This window comes from Oculina patagonica, chromosome 12 (genome assembly GCF_052425735.1).
Source record: "Oculina patagonica isolate OP01 chromosome 12, crgOcupat, whole genome shotgun sequence".
NCBI classification, from domain to species: Eukaryota; Metazoa; Cnidaria; class Anthozoa; order Scleractinia; family Oculinidae; genus Oculina; species Oculina patagonica.
In genome coordinates, this window is record NC_135769.1 from 1,147,468 (window position 1) to 1,169,405 (window position 21,938).

At 36.1% G+C, this 21,938-nt stretch overlaps 3 protein-coding genes, 1 long non-coding RNA gene and 1 other non-coding gene across 7 annotated transcripts; 2 read left to right on the top strand and 3 right to left on the bottom strand.

Annotated features, from left to right (window-relative positions):
- Positions 1 to 784: 784 nt before the first annotated feature.
- On the bottom strand, positions 785 to 13,693 carry LOC144632906 (uncharacterized protein KIAA0930 homolog). Its single transcript, XM_078491668.1, has 14 exons — positions 13,469 to 13,693; positions 12,302 to 12,456; positions 5,784 to 5,827; positions 5,575 to 5,635; positions 4,922 to 4,999; positions 4,167 to 4,195; positions 3,966 to 4,038; positions 3,437 to 3,502; positions 3,155 to 3,229; positions 2,589 to 2,767; positions 2,115 to 2,293; positions 1,747 to 1,783; positions 1,482 to 1,558; positions 785 to 1,256 (listed from the first exon to the last, which is right to left on the bottom strand). Exons 1-14 carry the CDS (start codon positions 13,566 to 13,568, stop codon positions 1,219 to 1,221), a joined length of 1,191 nt encoding a protein of 396 aa, XP_078347794.1. The 5' UTR covers positions 13,569 to 13,693; the 3' UTR covers positions 785 to 1,218.
- Positions 6,374 to 7,614, bottom strand: LOC144632905 (uncharacterized). Its single transcript, XR_013566962.1, has 2 exons — positions 7,504 to 7,614; positions 6,374 to 6,509 (listed from the first exon to the last, which is right to left on the bottom strand). It is a non-coding gene; the product is annotated as an uncharacterized LOC144632905 (long non-coding RNA).
- On the top strand, positions 7,795 to 21,860 carry LOC144632900 (GRIP and coiled-coil domain-containing protein 1-like). Of its 2 annotated transcripts, none has more exons than XM_078491659.1 (11): positions 7,795 to 8,043; positions 14,613 to 14,911; positions 15,492 to 15,629; positions 15,803 to 15,892; positions 16,607 to 17,036; positions 17,827 to 18,105; positions 18,668 to 19,281; positions 19,385 to 19,509; positions 19,859 to 19,924; positions 20,156 to 20,285; positions 20,736 to 21,860. In XM_078491659.1, exons 1-11 carry the CDS (start codon positions 7,959 to 7,961, stop codon positions 20,781 to 20,783), a joined length of 2,304 nt encoding a protein of 767 aa, XP_078347785.1. In that variant the 5' UTR covers positions 7,795 to 7,958; the 3' UTR covers positions 20,784 to 21,860. The 2 variants fall into 2 exon arrangements, with proteins under 2 accessions (XP_078347785.1, XP_078347784.1); XM_078491658.1 differs by lacking the exon at positions 7,795 to 8,043 and adding an exon at positions 13,800 to 14,025.
- LOC144632904 (GRIP and coiled-coil domain-containing protein 1-like) lies at positions 8,961 to 11,262 on the top strand. 2 transcript variants are annotated; one of them, XM_078491666.1, is made up of 4 exons: positions 8,961 to 8,985; positions 9,144 to 9,233; positions 9,824 to 10,253; positions 11,000 to 11,262. In XM_078491666.1, the coding sequence occupies exons 3-4, from the start codon at positions 9,836 to 9,838 to the stop codon at positions 11,221 to 11,223; spliced, it is 642 nt and encodes a 213-aa protein (XP_078347792.1). In that variant the 5' UTR covers positions 8,961 to 8,985; positions 9,144 to 9,233; positions 9,824 to 9,835; the 3' UTR covers positions 11,224 to 11,262. The 2 variants fall into 2 exon arrangements, with proteins under 2 accessions (XP_078347792.1, XP_078347793.1); XM_078491667.1 differs by lacking the exon at positions 8,961 to 8,985 and having other exon boundaries at positions 9,012 to 9,233.
- Positions 15,317 to 15,389, bottom strand: Trnal-uag (transfer RNA leucine (anticodon UAG)). The gene has a single exon. It is a non-coding gene; the product is annotated as a tRNA-Leu (tRNA).
- Positions 21,861 to 21,938: the final 78 nt, after the last annotated feature.

The window sequence follows — 21,938 nt, forward strand, 5'->3', positions numbered from 1 at the left end:
GTGAATTGTTTTAAAAAATTCTACCTTTTTCTGCTATGCAAATTTAATTCTCTAAATAAAGTGTATGCAGCATTTTTTTATATTCTATGTGAATGATAAATAGTGGTAAATAAACCATTGACACTTTGCTCAGCAGTTTTTTGTTATGATAGTCCATATCAAAAATAATGATTTTTTTTGATAATATAATTTTTTTATGTACAATACTGTAGTTTAAAATATAGAATTATATGCCAATATGGTAGTTATCAGAATATGGTCAACTTGTTTCCTTTCATTCCCAAGTCAAAGAGCTAGAGTTGAAATGTTCCCTGCCATTTCAATAACAAAAAGTGTTTAGGCTTCCATTGGTTTACAAAAATTACTACCAAGCACCATAGGCCTGCAATGTGTGCAAACGGCTTCTGCTACGTAGCTTTCTGTACACATTTCTATTCGATAATGAAAAGTACTATGTATCTTTGATGTCCATTAGATTAAAATAAAACTGCACTTAATAAATTATCTCTAAGTCTAAGTAGATGCTGTGAGCAGACCTTTTTTTGCTCCATGTGTCATCAAGCAAGAGACTTGTTAGTTTAGTAAACAGCCATTGTTTGGGCTGAGCATTGCATGATGAGCCCAAAATTTTAATAATGGCTGGAAGAGACTAGGGGTTCCTGCTTCATGTCCAAATTTTACATGACCATTGATTTTTTTTTTCACATGTTTTGCTTCTTGCTTGATGCTACCAGATGCTACCTTGATGCTAAATAAATTTTAAAAACAAATACCCAGTTTAAAATATTATAGACTGCTCAGCAGTGCTAATCTAATCCTGATTTTCACAAAATGGACACATCCCAAAGAAGCTACTTTAAAACATGTTCTATAGGGGGGTTTGACTTGGCACCTATCGATTTGATCACTTCTGCTTTCTCTGTTAAATATTTTTGTGTGCCCACCTGATATAATTATTCAAAGATAAGCACTAATATTCAATCAACTATGCTAAATTAAAATGTTGACTTCTTAACTACCGCATAATTTATTTTGTATAAAAATCACATTTTCTTGAAATCACTTTCAAAAAAAAAAAAATATTTGACAGTTTGAGAATGAAAATACTTGAAGCACTTTCTTGAAAATTATAAAGGCCAGTGTTTGTTATAGTATTATTATTGATAATAGATAAATAATATTTGGAATTTGTACATACTGTATAAGAACTATTTAATGCTAGGATAAAATAGGAGGTTGTCTCACTTCCAAGATATCTGCAACAGAGATAAATAATATTAAAGATTGTACATTTAGTAAATTATAAATCCTTACATCACAAACAAACATACTTTTTGGTGCCTTGTGCATCACTTAGTATGGGACAAGGTTAGGTAACAAAAAATTCCATTTGTCAAATGAATTTACAAATTTTGTAATACCAAAATGAAAAATTTTGCAAAAAGCCATCATCAATGAAAGTACTTAATTCATGAACTCACCTTTCATAATTTTATTCCAAGGTAGTGTAACATATGTTAGGTATGCCGAAAGCGCAAGACTGCTTAGATTTTTCTTTCTGGGGGATAAGAAGAATTTATAACACAACTGTTAAAAATAATTATAAAATTGAGGTCAGAACCAAAAATATACACAAAAACTTGCTCTGTAGCTAAAAGCCACATTCTAAGCTGTCTGAAAGCATATTTTATTCATATTAAATCAATTTTAATTTGTAAGTCATCTAACTTAGTATTTAAAATGTACCTGAATTTCATCCATTGCTGTGAAGGCGATAATAAACCTAATTAACACACACAAAAAATGAATTTAATATATTGACATTTTTTTTAAATTATCATTTGTGCATTGACAACAACTACTTCATTCTAGTTGGACTAAACATTCATACAGTGTAATGACTGCCAGATCAAGAACAAATTCTGAAGGGTTTCAAACAATGATCAATGCAAAACAATACCAACATTGGGAATCTAATTTCTTCTTCAAAATGGCGTAGTTGAAAGGAACCATGTCACCGATTTTATCCAAAAGTACCGTAGTAAGCTGAAACCATGGACAAAGAATTCAACAAATACAAATGCACAATCATAAATAATTTATATCAATGAAACCTTTTTTCTTTTTGTCTGGACTGGTTTCACTGTATCTTGTGCCGTCAAGTCCTACAGTCCATCTGGGATAATCATTGTATCCGGGCTGCACTCCACAAGAACACTTTTCATCCTGAACAGGCATTTGGCGATTGGTTAGGGAGGAAGAAGTTCTTTCTCCACAGTCAGAACATGTTCTCCTGAAAGGAAAAGCATGAATCACGGCACCATAAGTGATTTTAGGTTGGTATATGTGGTGGTTTAAATTTATTTTTGGTTTAGATTATTGTTCACACCAGTTTGATTTTAATTTTTCATTGTCTCATATTCAGTATCACAATCAAACTCATTAACTGGTAAATGAAAATTTTAAAACAAACATATACAAAGTACAGAACTGTACATTCTAAGGAAAGAAAATTAACATGGCTGAAAAGTCACATTATTGCTCTTCAGTTTAGACACTGATTTACAAAAATAACACCACAATCCTACCAGTCACTGTTTTCTGTGTCCTCTAAACCACTTCTCTCCTCCAGTCCCCTCTGTTGTGTGATTGCCATCTCTGCGTGACCTTTACCACCGGGGCCTTTCATTTTGATGAACTCTACATTAGCCGGTCCTCTCCACCATCCCATGGATACTTTACGAGCCACTTTACTGGCTACACTGGCCTGCAACCACAAGAACAAACAAGCCAACATCATTATAATACAGTAGTCATTTCTCAACCTGATCAACTTGTATAAACTACTTTTTTTCAGTGACTTGAGGAAAATAGCAAACCTAAAATCAATCAACAATTAAATTTTTAACATTTTTATATTGTACATAATTTTATTGTCCCACGGCCCCTATGGATACCAGGCTCGTTGCTGAATTGGCTACCCTGGAAAAATAAAGTTCCTTACATTACCTTTACCTAATGTTGGACAATGTTCTACTGTCAAGAGTTGCATGTGCTTGATTGGAATTATTGAACTTGAAAACATTAAAACACAGTCTAGCATTGATTTTAGTATTTTATCATTAATAACTGCTTTTATTAACAGCACACTTACCCGTCCATCATAAACCTTTTTGAGTGATTCATATCTTATGGATCCCAAGAAGATAACTCCTTCCACTGATTCAGTCTACAAGACAAAGGCATAGATTTTATGAAGTTATGAATTTTTATGCGTTACATACAACATACACCATAGCAAACTGATGCTTGTTGTGCACGTACCAATGGCAAAGTGCACAAGTAAAAAAACAACAAGTACATGTGTCGCACCTCTGAACATAAACACAATGAAAATAAATCATTATTATGGAATGCAACAAATCATAACAAGTACCTTATCTTTGGCCACTAACTCCACACAGACCATTTCATTTTCCTGCAGTGAAAAGTCTCTGAATGTCTGTTGGAAAAATGTAAACAGTTGCATGATTAACAAGAGATTTGAAAACACAAAATGTCGTTTCAGTTTTGACGAGAAATGTTCATAACCAAGGCAAGAACTAACAAAGGTTCAGCACAGAATATGTACTAAACTCTCCCTTAACAGAGACCTATAAGATGGACACCTCTATAAGCCATTAACTGTATTTTACTGTAACTAAACAGTGTGACTAAACTCCCTATAAGATGGACAGTTGGAGCTGGTTGCAAAAGTGTCTGTTTTAGAGAGAGTTGACTGTAACCCACAACTGCTTGGTGTAAGGACTAACTGATGGGAGAGGTATATCCACAAATTGAACCAGCACAGCCCTCCTTCACAAAGATACATGTAGATAGTGTATACAAGATAATATTTTATCAAACTTAAGTTCTGATAATAAAGCAGATATCATTTTTAAAGGACAGACTGAGAAGAAACGTACCTCTTCAAAATTATCCAAAATAAAGAATATGTTGGGGTATGAAATCTCAGCAGAACTTCCTTTAGAATCCATTCTAAAAGAAGATAGGTGTAAGGAAAGGAAGTCAATTTAAAATAAATATATAAATTTTTTTAAAAAATAACAAGGTCTTTCCAAAACACTTATTACAACATACTGTGTTACGGACATGACAACACTCACCTCCGCCTGTTTGGTGAAGCATACACCTTCTGTAGGTATAACAGAACAAAAAGTGTATAGAGTGTGTTCATGGCAGCCATGTTGGAGGAGTCAAACAATAAAAGATATGTGCATTTAAATGAATTCTTTTCCCAAAGGAAAATCATTCTGGCTATTGTTTTACTCCTCCATTATGGTCACCATGGGCACACTCCATTTACCGTGTTTCACATTGTATGGTCATGTATAATAACAACTTGTAAAGGATCTATATGTCGTATTTATGATGTTGATCAAGTAACTTATTACCAATAATAAGAGAGAAGCTCTAGGACATTTCAAAGTTGTCTTTTGTCTCTGTTACAACATTAAGTCTAGTATAAAGATCTTTCATGTGAAATAAGTTTTTTGTTTTTTTGCAGCTGGCTAAATCTTGAAATACAAAAAAAGGAACTTGAAAATTTTCTATTAATAGTGAAGCCTCCATTTAGGGAAATTCTTTGGAAAGAGAAAGTGTCCCTATAATATAGAGGTTACAGATACAAAGATAATATGATTGAATGTTTTGCCAGGCAGAAATAACGTGTTGTAATAAGGGAGGTGTACCATAATGAAGATGTCCCAAAGTTCAGTTTCTATTGTGAAATTACAACAGTTTTACCACAATATGTCAAAGTTGATCAATTGCTTTATTCTCATCACCTGTGGGCTTTACAATGTGTTGATAAAGTAGGGAGAAATAAAACATCAATCACTCTTGGGGCAGACAGACCCACCTGTGATATTCTACTCAGAACTCTCATTTCTTTCTCTTGAGGCTTTGTGCAGATAGCACATGTCAGTGTGTACTCAAACTAAACAGCAACAAAATGCCAAAAATAATAGTTATAATTACAAATAATGTCAATTTATTGTAAATAATAATTATATATATAATGTTCAAAATTGAGACAAAAGACTATAGAAGACTTGATAACCACAATTTTCTCAGATCATGCTTAAATTAACAGATTGAAGTTTAATAAGAAGTGCTTATTTGCATGTTGATTGTAATAGTCAATGTCCATTTCTATTCATTTTGAAAGAAAACATACAAAATGTGTGATTGAACAACGAGTGAAGTTATATTTTAACACAATAGTCAACTTGCTCTTATTCTTTAAATTTACTTGCAAATGATAGTCCAAAAACAAGTTACGCTTTATTGGCTATTCAATCATAGCCTCTTACAAACTGTAGTCTAAATGTTAATTAGTTAATTTAAAATTAAGTTATTTTTAATTACTGTCAGTCACTGATGCAAAACAATAGGTTGGGCAACTAATTTATCCAAGTCTTTGATCTACAACATTCATAAACTTCCTGTTTTTATGGCTATGCATTCCAGGACAATTAAACATTGTCACATTTATGGATCTGCATGACTCACTTGATGTAATATTAGGTTTAGATAAACTGACTCTTCCCAATCAATCCCTGGATCACCCAAGCTGAAAAAAAAATCAGAAATCAAATGTAAATTATTCAAAGAAAAATTTAATTAGTTAACTTAATTAAATTTTATCTGAAACCTAATCTTAAAATATAAACAAACTCAGCAAGACATGCATTCTGCTTATACAATAAAATCACACAAACCTTGGAAGAACTTTAGAGTCTTTTCTGAACACTGCAATTTTAGACTAGAAATCAAAGAAAAATAAAATATTAAAAAAAGAACAGATGTGAAAATCTTTATCACTTAAAATTCCACAGGGATAAAAGTTAGAACCACACTAATTCATTCAAGGTTGTGACTCTGACAATTAAAATGTTAAGGCACAAAATTTTATTTAATTACAGTTCTTGACAGATTCTAAGTCTTGCAAGAAACAAGACTCATAAGAATGATTGAGACTTATTTTGGGAGAAATATGACTCATACCAAGAAAAAAAGGGCAAATTTATTTGGAGCAGTATCATAAGATGCAACTCTTGTCTCACAATAATTTATAAAATACTCAGTGCCAACAGAGCTGTGCTCTAGCAGAGCCCGGATGCAACAGGCATCTACTTTTGCCTTTGGCGACTTGAATAACTTTGCTATCATGAAAGCTTTTGAGCTGGGCACCCAAGATTTCTTATAATAGAGCTTGGGCGCACTGCAATAATATTATTCTTATAGCACAGCTTTGAGTGCCAAATACAAGACTAAACATGACTAACGCATACCTCTGCTTGTTCCTTTTCTACTTTTCCATCTTTATTGGTACTTTTTCCTTTTACATAGAACAGAAGATCATCCCTTGTTTCATCATCATTATAAACAAATCTGTGAGAAAAGCCTTGTCCAGAAAGACTCAATGGCCAGCACAATAAATCCCTCTGCAGAAATGATAAGAAAATAAGCAAAACTTATAATTTTTCATTTAATTTATCATGCACATTTTTTATAAGACCAAGACAAAGTACAAAAGAAATGGTAATCTTGTTACACAATTAAAGATAAAAATGAAAGGGGGGCATGCACTCTGACGGCTTTCAATACTTTTAAGGGACCGCACTCTAAGGAAAACAACTGATACACGCAGGGCAAAATGGGCAAAATGTAAAAGCGACATACGCGCAAAATGACAAATTTATTGAAAAAACACATCACGTTTGTTCTTCAGTTTGCTTGCAGCTAGTTCCACGCCAGTTTGCTTGAGGTTAGTTCCACTCTGGTTTGCTTGCAGTAAGTTCCACTCTGGTTTGCTTGCAGTTAGCTTTTATTTATTAGTAAGGGCAGCAATTTTTTTGAAATTGATAACTGTATCACTTGCGTAGCACTACTTTTGTAAACTCCATTTCGTGTGTGCATTTAGACAATTGTTTTCCCTATATAGTGCAAGTCCCTTAAAAGTAACGAAAGCCCTCTGGACTATGGTCTATCCATGGACTGCCTTGTAACACACCCTGAGTCGTATCAAAGTTTCCCACCCACTTACAGCAATCTACATGAATGATAAATTAACCTAATTATTAACCTAATTATACATGAGCTTAATCAAGCTTACATGTATAAACAGCTATAGGCCTTTGATTATTATTACATGTATATTTGTAATGAGCTCCGACTGAGAAACCAGGCCTTTGTTCAGCTGAATAGCCTCAAAAATAAATTCTAACAATTTCCCTTTTATTTTAATTAATTAGCACTAAAAAAACATTTGCAGCATAAAAAAACAGCCGCATAAATGTCACTTTCCTTTTTTTTTTATCAACACACACGATTTCAACATGCCGCAAATCGGAACAATTCTACGAGCCAAATAAACGAAAGTTACCCATTTTTCCACCCATAAATTACTCTATGTCAATCTGTAAGCATTAAACTTACCTTCACTTTCTTTATCGAGATGTTCTCTTCGCCTTTCCCGGCATATACTCTCCAAAACTTTCGTTATGCTGTTTGTTCCTGCATTTTGGGCGGCCGCCATATTAACTTTCTAGTCACGTGACGACAAGGAGCACTAGTGACCCTTCGTGCAACACTATATGAAGTCCTGAACCAGTCTTTCCGCGGTTGTTGATGTAAACATACGTGTCGACACGCCTGGTCGATTTAGAACGTCAAAATGAATATTTCTTCGTGTGAAGATATCACTGAAATTGGCACCCTTTTAGTTGAAAAGAAACAGAAGGATATTTAAGCTTTAGGATTGTCTTTGGTGTTTTCGGGCTCATCAAATGGCTTATTTTACCATTTGATTTGAATTAAAAGCGGGCTGAAGCGGATGATGCCATCTGACGCTGTTTAGGCTGAGGCCACAACTGTAAAATTTTCACGCGTTTATGGAGAAGAAATCAAGGTTTGAACTTATCAAAATTGTAGAGGCACAGAAAGACCAACTGGTACGTTATGAAACAAGGCTTAGAGGTGAGGATTTGTTGAAAGTTTTAAAGTTTATACTGGGTGACCCTGCGACAACAGCTGGAGCCCGTTCTGTACGTAGTTTATATTTTACTGTATTTAATCGGCGATGATTACTGTAAAGGAATTTAATCAAGGACGACAACAAAATCGACAGTAACGAAAGTTTGATGTCCAAGACAATATACCTTCCTGGAACAAAGATCATTGAAAGTAACACGCAAAAGTTTATCATTTAGGTAATTGTGTTTGAATCACAGATGTCAAATTTCTCAAATGTATAGGCTATGTTAGTTAGTGCCCTATCACTGTGTCAAGGAACTAATAGCATGGTATAGTGCTAAACATGGAGGTAGGGGGGGGGGGGGAGATTTTAGAAGTTGTAAGTTTAATAAATACTGAGGAAAGAGATTAGGAAAATTAAGTGTAAAAAAAAAAATAAGAAACAGAAAAAAAAGTAGAAGGAGGAGAAGAATATGAGGTTGAGAAGAGGATTGATCTTAGCAATAAAAATAGGAGGAGAAAGTCAAAAATTAAAATGCTAGGGCATCCTAGTATAGACTGAAGCCTAACTATGATAACCCTAATTATCAAATACAGTGGAATCCTATTTCTCAAACCCTAGATTTCTTGAACCTCCAGATAACTTGAACCAAAAGATGTTCCCCTTCCCTCAGTCAACAGTCACCCGAGAAAATTTTCAGATAATAAAAGTAAAAGCAAAAAAAATAATTTTAAGAAAAAAAAAACAAAAAAATTGATTTAATTTTTTTTTTATAAATCCAAAGATGAAAGTAGATTAAATTTATTTCACCCAATAGGAAAAGGCAGAGCAGGGAGTGGAAGCACAACAAAGAAGATTGCAACTCTCAGTGCATCACTTGCAACTGTCATGCAGCAAAAATCAAAGATGGAAGCCAGCTACCAGGCAGATAAAAAGAAAATGATGTAATCATTCTTTAAGAAATTTCATCTTCATTTTAAAGAAAATATAATTTTTAAAGAGCACATTCTTTCTGTCAATTCATTCAATGTTTTCTGTGCTTGACTCTTACACCTGTGGTTTGCTTTCTTTCACCCTTTTTCAACCATCATGTCATCCATTAGCAAGATCATGAAGCTAAAGTCAAGGAGCATGAAGAAGAAACAGAGAAACTGAACAAGACTGTAGAAACATTGAGGAACAACTTCAAGAGGTTCATATTAAATTATCAATAGTTAGCTTTGTGTACAGAGTAAAGAGAAGAAAATGCCTTGTTTGGTCAAATCCCTTCTCCCCAAATGAGCCTTTCTATGGGTATTCCGAAGAAATCTAAGACGTGAAGACCACCGAGAAAAAAAAAGTCAAGAATAAACGAAATAATACAGATTCGGATAAATTAAATACGCAGATATAAAACTCAAAACTCATAAAATTACAGAAAATAATTTCTGAATTTTCATTTGACCACAATTCACGAAAAAAAAAACGAACAAAGATAAAACGAAGATCTCTTTAAAAAACCCCCAAGATTTGCAAAAAATTCGAAAAAAAAAGACCATGGGTACCCAAGAGAGGCTCACAAATTAACTGAACAGGTCTGTTCCCGACAAGGAAATTTAAATATTAAATTTTTAAAGTCACGACCAAATGATGACAAAATATCTTCCCATCACCTCAGCTTATCAAAAAAAAAGAAATATATGACAGTATTATTATGAAAGTTTTTTATATTTTTTTCAAAGGAGGAGTGATTAAATAAGAAATATATGGTTATCGAAAAATATTTTATCTTATCATTCACAGCTCAAGCTACGCATGAGACATGAACAGCAAGCCCGGGAAGAAGAGCAAAATAACCATGTCCTCATGCTGCGTGAACTTCAAATGCTGGTGTCAACAGAGCGCTCTGCAAAGGAAGACCTTGAGCAGCAACTAGAAGACGCTAAAGAACAGATCGTACTGGCAAAAAGATCACCTGGAAGCAAAACAGAGGAGTATGAACGCCAAATCTCCCAGCTGCAGTTTGAGTTACAAGGCGTTCAAAAAAGGTTGAAAGAGGCAGAGAGAGCTTCCTCACAACCTTCTCCATTGTTGGTTCAGTTGCAGTCTGAGATGTCTAAGATGAAGAAAGAACATGCCGAGGCTGTTATAAGGGAGCAGAAGAGAGCTAATGAAGCTGAAGAAAGATTGAGGATTATTACAAGTTTGGAAGAGTGCAGAGTGGCAGATTTGGGTATGTGTCTGTGGTTATATTTCTTTGCTCTGAACCATTCTCGTCCCCATAGCCCTTTCGTTTCTCTTAGCTGGTTGGGCCTTGGCACGAGAAAACGAAGGGCTCTGGGGACAATATCAGTCTAATTAGGACTTCCAGTCTTCATGTATGCAGTCATGACGTTTCAAAAGAACGTATGAGAGCGTTGTTACGTTTTCGACTTGCGTTTAGGAATTTTTGTTCCAAACAACCAAATGAATCAAAAAAATTCGAATTAATTCAAATATCCTAAGTCTCCAGAGCCCTTGTTTTCTCCTGCCTAGCCGGCTAAGAGAAACGAAAAGGCTATGGGACGAGAATGCTCTGCAACCATTTCACACAGCATGACGTGGCCCAGCCCGTCTGGAAAATTCAGTTTTTGAAAAATCATTTTGGAACCTTGACATTAGTACAAAAGAAAGGATATAAAAATCATAAAATAAAATTTAAATTGTTTTCAAGCCTGATGAAAACACAGTTTTAGTTTAGGAGATATCAACTCAAAGTTTATCGGTAAACATAGAACCACCATATTCTATACTTCAACTACGATAAAAATAAATATTACATGCAAGCCACAGTGGGCCCTAAAAGGCATGCTAGAAGTTCCTGACATTCAAATAACGGTTATGATGATGTAATGTTGGGAATCATTCAGTAAGAGCATTGTGCCCTTACTAGAAAAATTGAGTTTTAGTTCTTGCTTCATTTTTTCTTTTTCAAAACAGAGGTGAAGCTCTCAGAGTTGTCAGAAGTTGTTGGAAACTATGAAAAGCTCAGACTTCAAGATCAGCACGCCATTCAGAAGCTAAAAGAACGCTTGCAGAAGCTGGATGTGGAAAACGCTACATTAACAAGACAGATAAGCATAGATGAGAATCAAATGCCAGACACTGAAAGAGAATTGGGAGAAGGTGAAACAGCCAGAAGAATTAAAAAAACAAGTTTTTAAGCTGAGAGGATTACTCAAGATTGCTATGGATTCTTCAGACAAGCCTCTGATCTGGGTACGGATATTTCTTTAGATCACTACAAAAATCCTGACTCAGGGGGGATTTAGAGGGGGTATGGGGGGAGGGGATTTGCTATCTTGCCACAAGTTACTCGGCCCCCTTTTTCTGAAATTTCTCAATCTGCCCCTGTGTCTTAAGCGTTTTCAAATTTACAAAACATTGTTACGGTAGTTGTTCCAGACAAGTTGATGGAGCTATTATTGTAGTAAATGGTTTAAACCCAAAAATGTTAGTAGTTTATCCAGTGTGATTTCCGGGTGAGAGTAGTTGGAAAGGAACTGTTCTTGGTGGCTGCTTCAACAACTTGAACAGAAGTCGTCTCCAGAGTCAAGTGAAATGTTGTTCATCAGTCAATGATTGATAAGTCTGGCCCCAGTTGTTCAAAGGGTGGATTTCACTATATACTGGATAAATCACAATCGATGGATAGCAAAGAGGGTTTTGTACGACAGTTATCCACTGGATAGCGATTTATCCGGTGGATAGTAAAAAAAACGGCGAAAAAAGGAACAGATGGTGATAATCTTTATCACTTAAAATTCTACAGGCATAAAACTTAGAACCACACTAATTCGATCAAGGTGGTGTGACTCTGACATTTAAAACGTTAAGGCACATAATTTTATGTTAAACAGTTCTTCACAGATTCTAAGTCTTGCAAGAAGTAAGCAAGACTGATATCAGAAGAATTGAGACTTATTTTGGGAGAAACTATGACTCATACCAAGAAAAAGAAGGGTAAATTTATTTTGAGCAGTATCATAAGATGCAACTCTTGTCTCACAATAATTTATAAAATACTCAGTGCCAACAGAGCTGTGCTCTAGCAGAGCCCGGATGCAACAGGCTCTTACTTTTGCCTTTGGGCGACTTGAATAACTTTGCTATCATGAAAGCTTTTAAGAGCTGGGCACCCAAGATTTCTTATAATAGAGCCTTTGGGCGCACTGCAATAATATTATTCTTATAGCACAGCTTTGAGTGCCAAATACAAGACTAAACATGACTAACGCATACCTCTGCTTGTTCCTTTTCTACTTTTCCATCTTTATTGGTACTTTTTCCTTTTACATAGAACAGAAGATCATCCCTTGTTTCATCATCATTATAAACAAAATACTGTGAGAAAAGCCTTGTCCAGAAAGACTCAATGGCCAGCACAATAAATCCCTCTGCAGAAATGATAAGAAAATAAGCAAAACTTATAATTTTTCATTTAATTTATCATGCACATTTTTTTATAAGACCAAGACAAAGTACAAAAGAAATGGTAATCTTGTTACACAATTAAAGATAAAAATGAAAGGGGGGCATGCACTCTGGACGGCTTTCAATACTTTTAAGGGACTCGCACTCTATAGGAAAACAACTGATACACGCAATTGGGCAAAATGGGCAAAATGTAAAAGCGACATACGCGCAAAATGACAAATTTATTGAAAAAACACATCACGTTTGTTCTTCAGTTTGCTTGCAGCTAGTTCCACGCCAGTTTGCTTGAGGTTAGTTCCACTCTGGTTTGCTTGCAGTAAGTTCCACTCTGGTTTGCTTGCAGTTAGCTTTTATTTATTAGTAAGGGCAGCACTTTTTTTGAAATTGATAACTGTATCACTTGCGTAGCACTACTTTTGTAAACTCCATTTCGTGTGTGCATTTAGACAATTGTTTTCCCTATATAGTGCAAGTCCCTTAAAAGTAACGAAAGCCCTCTGGACTATGGTCTATCTATGGACTGCCTTTGTAACACACCATGAGTCGTATCAAAGTTTCCCACCCACTTATCAGCAATCTACATGAATGATAAATTAACCTAATTATTAACCTAATTATACATGTGAGCTTAATCAAGCTTACATGTATAAACAGCTATAGGCCTTTGATTATTATTACATGTATATTGTGTAATGAGCTTCCGACATTGAGAAACCAGGCCTTTGTTCAGCTGAATAGCCTCAAAAATAAATTCTAACAATTTCCCTTTTATTTTAATTAATTAGCACTAAAAAAACATTTGCAGCATAAAAAAACAGCCGCATAAATGTCACTTTCCTTTTTTTTTTTTTATCAACACACACGATTTCAACATGCCGCAAATCGGAACAATTCTACGAGCCAAATAAACGAAAGTTACCCATTTTTCCACCCATAAATTACTCTATGTCAATCTGTAAGCATTAAACTTACCTTCACTTTCTTTATCGAGATGTTCTCTTCGCCTTTCCCGGCATATACTCTCCAAAACTTTCGTTATGCTGTTTGTTCCTGCATTTTGGGCGGCCGCCATATTAACTTTCTAGTCACGTGACGACAAGGAGCACTATGTGACCCTTCGTGCAACACTATATGAAGTCCTGAACCAGTCTTTCCGCGGTTGTTGATGTAAACATACGTGTCGAACACGCCTGGTCGATTTTTAGAACGTGCAAAATATTTGGAAATTTGATTCTTTCGTGGTGAAAATATCATTGAAATAGGCACCCTTTTTAGTTGAAAAGACAACAGAAGGATACACGAAGCTTTAGGATTATGTTCTGGTGATTTTGGACTCACCAAATGACTTATTTTGTCATTTGAGTTGTATTAAAAGCGGGCTGTAGTGATGATGACATCTGACGCTGTTAGGCTGAGGCCACAACTGTGAAATTTTCACGCGTTTATGGAGAAGAAATCAAGATTTGAACTTATTAAAATTGTAGAGGCACAGAAAGAACAACTTGTACGATACGAAACAAGGCTTAGAGGTGAGGATTTGTTGAAAGTTTTAAAGTTTAAACTGGGTGACCCTGCGACAACAGCTGGAGCCCGTTCTGTACGTAGTTTATATTTTACTGTATTTAATCAGCGATGATTACTGTAAAGGAATTTAATCAAGGACGACAACAAAATCGACAGTAACGAAAGGTTTGATGTCCAAGACAATATACCTTCCTGGAACAAAGATCATTGCAATTACATTCCATAATTCTTCTGCTAGTACAGCACGCAAAAAGGTCTATCACATTTGTAGGTAAAATTGTGTTTGAATCACAGATGTCAAATTTCTCAAATGTATTAGGCTATGTTCAGTTAGTGCCCTATCACTGTGTCAAGGAACTGACATAGCACTGTGGGTCATTTAGTACTATAAATGCACTGGGGATATAGGGGGGGGGGGGGGGGGGAAAGAAAATGTATTTATGAATCATTATGTTCAAGTCTTGTAAGTTCCTTGAATACCTTGAAGTACTGCCAGGACATTGAGTATAGCATGGTCTCTAATGGCCTTTTGACTTACTACAGATATCTGCAAAATATAGTAAAGGATATACTTTCTTTATTTTCTCTTCAGATGTTGTCCGTGCCTACAAAAATTTGTTGCAAGAAAAAGAAGCATTAGAAGCAAGTGTTAATGTTTTGACAACCAGCAATAACCAATCAACAAAAAGCACTCACAAGAAGGAAGCAGCTGAAGGCAAAGATCAAAATGAAAGTGCGGAAATTGAGAAGAACACTAACAGTGCAAGCAAAGGTGAAGGTGCTACAAGTCCTTTACAAGAGGAAGGAACACAGAAGGAGGGAGTGTTGGATCATCCTCTAGCAATAAAAGAAGATGAAGTGGAGCATGGAGAACAGTCGAGTGAAGACAAGGTTTGACATAAATTATGTGCATAGGGCAATCCTCTAGTATAGACTGAAGCCTAATCTATGATAACCCTAATGTATCAAATACAGTGGAATCCTGATTTCTCAAACCCTAGATTTCTTGAACCTCCAGATAACTTGGACCAAAAGATGTTCCCCTTCCCTCAGTCAACACGGCAATTTCACCCCTGATTCTCGAACCAATTTTCATTTCCCTTAGAGGTTTGAGAAATTGGGATTCTATTGTAACGTGTAGATTTTATGAATACATGTACATGTACCAGTAAAAGCCAATTGATATAATTCTTCATAATTCATATATAATATTTGTGCCGCCCAAGTGAGTCTTTATGTAGAAATATAGCATGATAAATTTTGCATTAACTGAAAAACTCGAAAAAAAAAATTCCGAGTTCCAGATGGGATTTGAACCCACGACCCTCCGTGTTCTAGGACGGATGCTCTACCACTGAGCTACTGGGACTCTGTGGATTTAGAATATTGCTGTAAGGAATTCTTGTTATTTAAATTATGGAAGCATGTAATTTTGAACTGTTTTTCATCTGCCTTTAATAATAATTTTTAGGAAAATGGTTCACCAGAGCAGGCTGAGTTGGAAGCACAACAAGAGAAGATTGCGACTCTCAGTGCATCACTTGCAACTGTCATGCAGCAAAAATCAAAGATGGAAGCCAGCTACCAGGCAGACAAAAAGAAAATGATGGTATGATTATTTCCTATAAGAAAATTTCATCTTCATTTTAAAGACAAATACAATTTTTAAAGAGCACAACTTTCTGTTGATTTTGAATTCATTTACATGTTTTCTGTGCTTGACTCTTACACTTGTGGTTTGCTTACTTTTCACCCTTATTTGACCATCATGTCATCCATTAGCAAGATCATGAAGCTAAAGTCAAAGAGTATGAAGAAGAAACAGAGAAGCTGAACAAGATTGTAGAAACACTTGAGGAACAGCTTCAAGAGGTTCATATTAAATTATCAATAGTTAGCTTTGTGTACAGAGTGAAGAGAAGAAAATGCCTTGTTTGGTCAAATCCCTTCTCCCCAAATGAGCCTTTCTATGGGTATTTCCGAAGAAATCGAAGACGCGAAGACCACCGCAGAAAAAACAAAGTCAAGATTAAAGCGAAGATCAAAAATTGACCAATGATTCTCGTGATCAAATTAAATACTCAGATATAAAACTGTCAAAACTCATAAACATTACAGAAAATATCTGTAATTTCTGAATTTTGGCATTTGACCACAATTCACGAAAAAAAAAAAAACCGAACGAAGATAAAACGAAGATCTGCTTTAAAAAACCCCGAAGATTTGCACAAAAATTGCGAAGAAAACGAAGACCGTGGGTACCCATAGAGAGGCTCACAAATTAACAGGTCTGGTTCCTGACAAGGAAATTGTAAATATTAAATTTTTAAAGGTCATCATTGACCAAATGATGACAATATTCTAAAGTATCTTCCCATCATCCTCAGGGTCTTGCTTGATCAACAAATAAAAGCTTAGCTGCAATATAATTGAATATTTAGAGAATGTAATTTGACAGTGGAGCAGTTAGGTTATTATTGGAGAAAGAAGTTTTTTTCTAGTATTTTTCTTCAAAGGAGGTGAATTTGTGATTATTCAATAAGGAATATATGGTTATCAAAAAATATTTTATCTTATCATTCACAGCTCAAGCTACGCATGAGACATGAACAGCAAGCCCGCGAAGAAGAGCAAAATAACCATGTCCTCATGCTGCGTGAACTTCAAATGCTGGTGTCAACAGAGCGCTCTGCAAAGGAAGACCTTGAGCAGCAACTAGAAGACGCTAAAGAACAGATCGTACTGGCAAAAAGATCACCTGGAAGCAAAACAGAGGAGTATGAAAGACAAATCTCTCAGCTGCAGTTTGAGTTACAAGGCGTTCAAAAAAGGTTGAAAGAGGCAGAGAGAGCTTCCTCACAACCTTCTCCATTGTTGGTTCAGTTGCAGTCTGAGATGTCCAAGATGAAGAAAGAACATGCAGAGGCTGTTATAAGGGAGCAGAAGAGAGCTAATGAAGCTGAAGAAAGATTGAGGATTATTACAAGTTTGGAAGAGTGCAGAGTGGCAGATTTGGGTATGTGTCTGTGGTTATATTTCTTTGCTCTGAACCATTCTCGTCCCCATAGCCTTTTCGTTTCTCTTAACCGGTTGGGCCTTGGCACGAGAAAACGAAGGGCTCTGGGGACACAGGATATCCAGTCCTAAATTCTAGGACTTCCAGTCTTCATGTATGCAGTCATGACGTTTCAAAGAATGTATGAGAGCGTTGTTATGTTTTCGACTTGCGTTTAGGAATTCTTTGTTCCAAACAACCAATCAAAAAAATTCGAATTAATTCAAAAATCCTAAGTCCCCAGAGCCCTTTGTTTTCTCGTGTCTAGCCGGCTAAGAGAAACGAAAAGGCTATGGGACGAGAATGCTCTGCAACCATTTCACACAAACATTCTGACGTGGCCCAGCCACGTCTGAAAAATTCAGTTTTTGGAACCTTGGACATTAGTACAAAAGAAAGGAAATGAAAAATCATTACAAATAATTGCATAATTTAAATGTGTTTTCATAGCCTGATGAAAACACAGTTTTAGTTTAGGAGATATCAACTCAACAGTTTGAGTTTTCTTGGGTAAACATAGAACCACCATATTCTATTACTTCAACTAAGATAAGAAATGTGAAATGATTTTACATTGTAAGCCACAAAGCCTAGCAAGGTCCAGTGGGCCTCCTAAAAGGCATGCTAGAAGTTCCTGACATTCAAATAACGGTTATGATCATGATGTAATGTTGGGAATCATTCAGTAAGAGCATTGTGCCCTTACTAGAAAAATTGAGTTTTCTTGCTTCATTTTTCTTTTTCAAAACAGAGGTGAAGCTCTCAGAGTTGTCAGAAGTTGTTGGAAACTATGAAAAGCTCAGACTTCAAGACCAGCAAGCCATTCAGAAGCTAAGAGAACGCCTACAGAAGCTGGATGTGGAAAATGCTACATTAACAAGACAGATAAGCATAGATGAGAATCAAATGCCAGACAATGAAAGAGAATTGGGAGAAGATGAAACACCAGAAGAATTGAAAAAGCAAGTTTTTAAGCTGAGAGGATTGCTCAAGATTGCTATGAATTCTTCAGACAAGCCACTGGATTTGGGTACGGATAGTGTTCTTTTTTTAGATACACTACAAAAAATCCTGACTCAGGCATGGACTTAGAGGGAGGGGGGGCATTGAGGGTCCCCTCTTTACGATTTTTCTTGATCTGCCCCTTTTACTAATTAAAAGTGTTTTCAAATTTACAAAGTAGTGTAAGTTGTTCCAGACAAGTTGATGGAGCTATTATTGTACTAAATGGTTTAAACCCAGAAGTATTAGTAGTTTATCCAGTGTGGTCGTCCAGGTGAGAGTAGTACTGTTCTTGGTGACTGACGTTTCAACAACTTGAACGGAAGTCATCTCCAGAGTCAAGTGAAACGTTATTCATCAGTAAATGATGTTATAAGTCTGGCCCAAGTTGTTCAAAGGGTGGCAAAGAGGGTTTTGTACGACAGTTATCCACTGGATAGCGATTTATCCGGTGGATAGTGTTATCCATCCTTTGAACAACTAGGCCCTGGTCCGTTTCACCACCCTCACCCAGACGATCATACTAGATGGACCATCTAGGTACATGTAATATTCTGACCATTGCTTTTCTTTTCTTTTTACAAAATTAGAAGAGCTAAGCAAGTCTGAGTTGGAGTCCTTTTTTGTCAATGACCCTTCTCATAAGGTTTGTCAACAAGAACTGCGGCAACTCAAAGAAGAATTTGAAAGGTACAAAGTGAAGACACAAGCCCTTCACAAAAACAAATCCTTCAAGGAACTTAGTGAACAGTTGGAAAACCTGGAGAAATTAAAAAAAGACAATGCTGAATTGGAAAAGCAAATTGATGAGATTAAAGATGCAAACATTGTGAAAGAACAAGATCATAAAAAGGTGATCACAAACTTGCGAGATTCACTCAAGTTGATGGAGGAGAAACACAAACATGAAAAAGAGGACGCAGACACTATTTACAAACAAAAACTTGAGGAACTTGAAAGACAGGTTTTGAATCAAAGGGAACGAACTCTTGCCCTTGTTGCGGAGAAAGACTCAGAGATTGAAATGTTAAGAAGCCGCAGCCCTTCAAGTAGCCCTTCAGCTGACACCAGCACAGGAAGACCAGCCTTTTCTTATCAGAGAAAGTTTGTAGAGATAACTGGTGGGTCCCAGGCCACTCTGGACTCTTCCCAGTCCTCTGAAGCCGATGCCGCTGTTCATCAACTCTTGTCCAAACCTTCTGGGGTAAGTGTGTTTAATTTGTTAATAAATAATGTTGCACTTGGGAACCCAAACATCTTGATCTGAAGTTAACCCCTAACCAGTATCCCACCATACCTATTTTTAGGTTAGCAGCAGTGAGAGTTCACTTGTTCACTATGCTCAACAACAAGCAAGAAGGGAAGCAGAAAGCACAGCAATGCGGCGACAGAAAAATGAGCTTGAAGTGGCCTTGAGAGATGCTGAAATAAGGTAATAATTTTTGTAGTCAGGCCATTTCAGAGTTGCTTTGCCTCTGTGTCAAAAAGAGTCTTTGTGCAAAGCCATTCATAATTATGGAAACGAGTTCAACCCTCTCGCTCATTTTAATGCAAATCGAAGTCATTCTCATTTGAACGGTTTTGCACTTGGAAATGGTCTTTTCCTTTCGCTCTCTTAGCCTGCAGAACAGGTGGTTTATTTTGTGGGTCATGCAACTTGCGAGGATGAGCGTGAAGCGCGAAGCTGCAGGCTACCGCTTCCTCAGCTTACCTCTAGCAATTTAATTTTTTTTCACTATTAATGTGTGATGTGTGTTTTTTTTTTTAAAAAAAAAAAAAAGAGGTGACAAGCTGATGGATCAAGCAAATTTGCTCAAGGAAGAAATCAGGAAACTTGAAAGAGACAGGTAACACAAAATTAACTAATCCTAGACTTGTTAGTTGAAAGTGAATCTGGGAACGCCTAGTGCGGGATTTGCAATGCACAAAATTAACTACTTTAATTGCAGAAATCTCCAAAAAGTAGTTTATAAAAAGTAGAAGAAAAAACATAAACATGGTTGAGATTGGGAAAGATTGAGACAGATTGCAAATGATGATAAATGACTGCTTGAATTTATGTTCTATTTATTTTATAGGTCTCGAGAAAGTGCCAACTTAGAGTATCTAAAAAACATTGTGCTAAGGTTTATGATGAGCACAAGTTACTCTGTCAAGCAGCAAATGATTACAGCTATTGGGACCATTCTGGAGTTCAGCCCTAAAGAGGTAAATTCTCCCTACACCTGGCAAGCTAGGCATTTCTCCGTTTTGAATTCTTGTTTAAGACATGTCTACATCTACATTGGTGCGATGGGACTTTCTCTCTTAACGGCGTCTAATGCTTCTCCTGTAAACTTGCGAGACATTTAAAAAAGATCGATTATTTAAAAGGAGTTTACACAGCGTTTTAGAACGTCGTGGTCTAAACCGCGTTTACGCCACGGTAACCACACTTGTTACACCAAGTCTAAACGGTCAACGTGAACCACGGCGCGTCCAGTGTGTAATTTAAAATTCTACCAATTTAGCTCCAATGTACACTGAATGTAAACTTGTGTAAAAGCCTTTTTCAGCCATAAACTAGGTGTAGCTTGGACATTCTTTAAATAATTGTCTTTTGAGTCTAGTTTTGTCTAGTTTGTGTGATGTTTTTTTTTTTTTTCTTTCTTCTTACAGCTGAGTCAAGTGAGAAAAGTTCAATCAGCAACATGGTGGGGAACCTGAGATGGCAGCAGACTTCATTGTCAACTTGATAGAGGAATTATAATTTAATTCAAATGTTCTTTTTAGATATTACATATTTTGCAAGGGAAAGAGCTGGGAAGGGGGGAAGGGAGGCAACAATTTTTTAGACGTGAAAAAAGTTATTTATAACTCAGTAATGGATTTTACATTGCATTAGCTGTATTTGGAACCTCTTTAATACGACACGCCATAAAAACGGACAGATTTTACTGGCCTATCGGATAAACGGGGTTTCATTGTACTCAGAAGATCATTAGATCACTATTTCAGAACAAAAGCTAATTGTTTAACCTCGGATACAGAAACATTTGTACGTCCTCACGGATTTAGTTCTAGTGGTCTTACATTCCTGCGCCCGTTGTCTGAATTTTGATAGTTTTTGAGTCGGTTATTTATTATGTGAGAAGGAGAACGAAACTTCATTTAACACAATTTAAACACATTTTTTGCACAACTTGTATGAAATGTGGTGGTAGCGGTGAGGGCACGTATTCGCGCCATGTTTTGTTTGACAATTTAAAAGTATATGCCATTCAGGGGAGCAAAGCCTTTCCCATCGGAATAACATCCCCGAGCGAGAACTAAATAATACGGGTATGACCGTGGTTCTTGCTAGATGAATTTAGTTTGATTCTTCCAGGATTTGTCAACTGCATTTATTCCCCCAACTGAGCATATCAATGAAAATCAATTCAAGATTATTTTTATTATTTTGAGTTTTGGCTCTGTTATTTGTTACTAGTTAAAAAAACACTTGTGCGACATGTTTTATCCAATCAGAACGAACATGCTGCTGTTTTTTAACCAATCAGGAGCAAGATTAAAACCGTGGCTGCCAACTTGGATTGCGCGCGTTTTCCCGCGCTTACCACGCGGCTACCTTTTTTACCGCGCTTTGTGCTGCGAGTTCTGATTGGTTCAAAGCAAATGCTGTAATGACTTTGGTCCGTACGACAGTTGTTATGAAAACCACATTATAAAATATAATCTATTTTTATTCAATGGAAATGGTATGGGGTGGGAAATGAATATGAAATAAACATTGAATTGAATCTCGATATGTTATTTGTTTTTCGTCGCTCGCCGACGCTCCTTGTGTGCACATGCTATTTGACGCTTTGTAACTGGCTGTTT

What these genes read in the sequence shown, in the direction of transcription:
- LOC144632904 (XM_078491666.1), top strand. Translation starts at nt 9,836, where the DNA reads ATGAGACATGAACAGCAAGCCCGGGAAGAAGAGCAAAATAACCATGTC. An exon ending in GTGCAGAGTGGCAGATTTGG is followed by an intron (nt 10,254 to 10,999) that starts GTATGTGTCTGT and finishes TTTTCAAAACAG; the next exon opens with AGGTGAAGCTCTCAGAGTTG.
- LOC144632900 (XM_078491659.1), top strand. Translation starts at nt 7,959, where the DNA reads ATGGAGAAGAAATCAAGGTTTGAACTTATCAAAATTGTAGAGGCACAG. An exon ending in TTGAGGAACAGCTTCAAGAG is followed by an intron (nt 15,893 to 16,606) that starts GTTCATATTAAA and finishes TATCATTCACAG; the next exon opens with CTCAAGCTACGCATGAGACA. An exon ending in GTGCAGAGTGGCAGATTTGG is followed by an intron (nt 17,037 to 17,826) that starts GTATGTGTCTGT and finishes TTTTCAAAACAG; the next exon opens with AGGTGAAGCTCTCAGAGTTG.
- LOC144632906 (XM_078491668.1), bottom strand. Translation starts at nt 13,568, where the DNA reads ATGGCGGCCGCCCAAAATGCAGGAACAAACAGCATAACGAAAGTTTTG. An exon ending in TCTCGATAAAGAAAGTGAAG is followed by an intron (nt 12,457 to 13,468) that starts GTAAGTTTAATG and finishes TCATTTCTGCAG; the next exon opens with AGGGATTTATTGTGCTGGCC. An exon ending in TCCAGACAAAAAGAAAAAAG is followed by an intron (nt 1,784 to 2,114) that starts GTTTCATTGATA and finishes TGTGTTAATTAG; the next exon opens with GTTTATTATCGCCTTCACAG.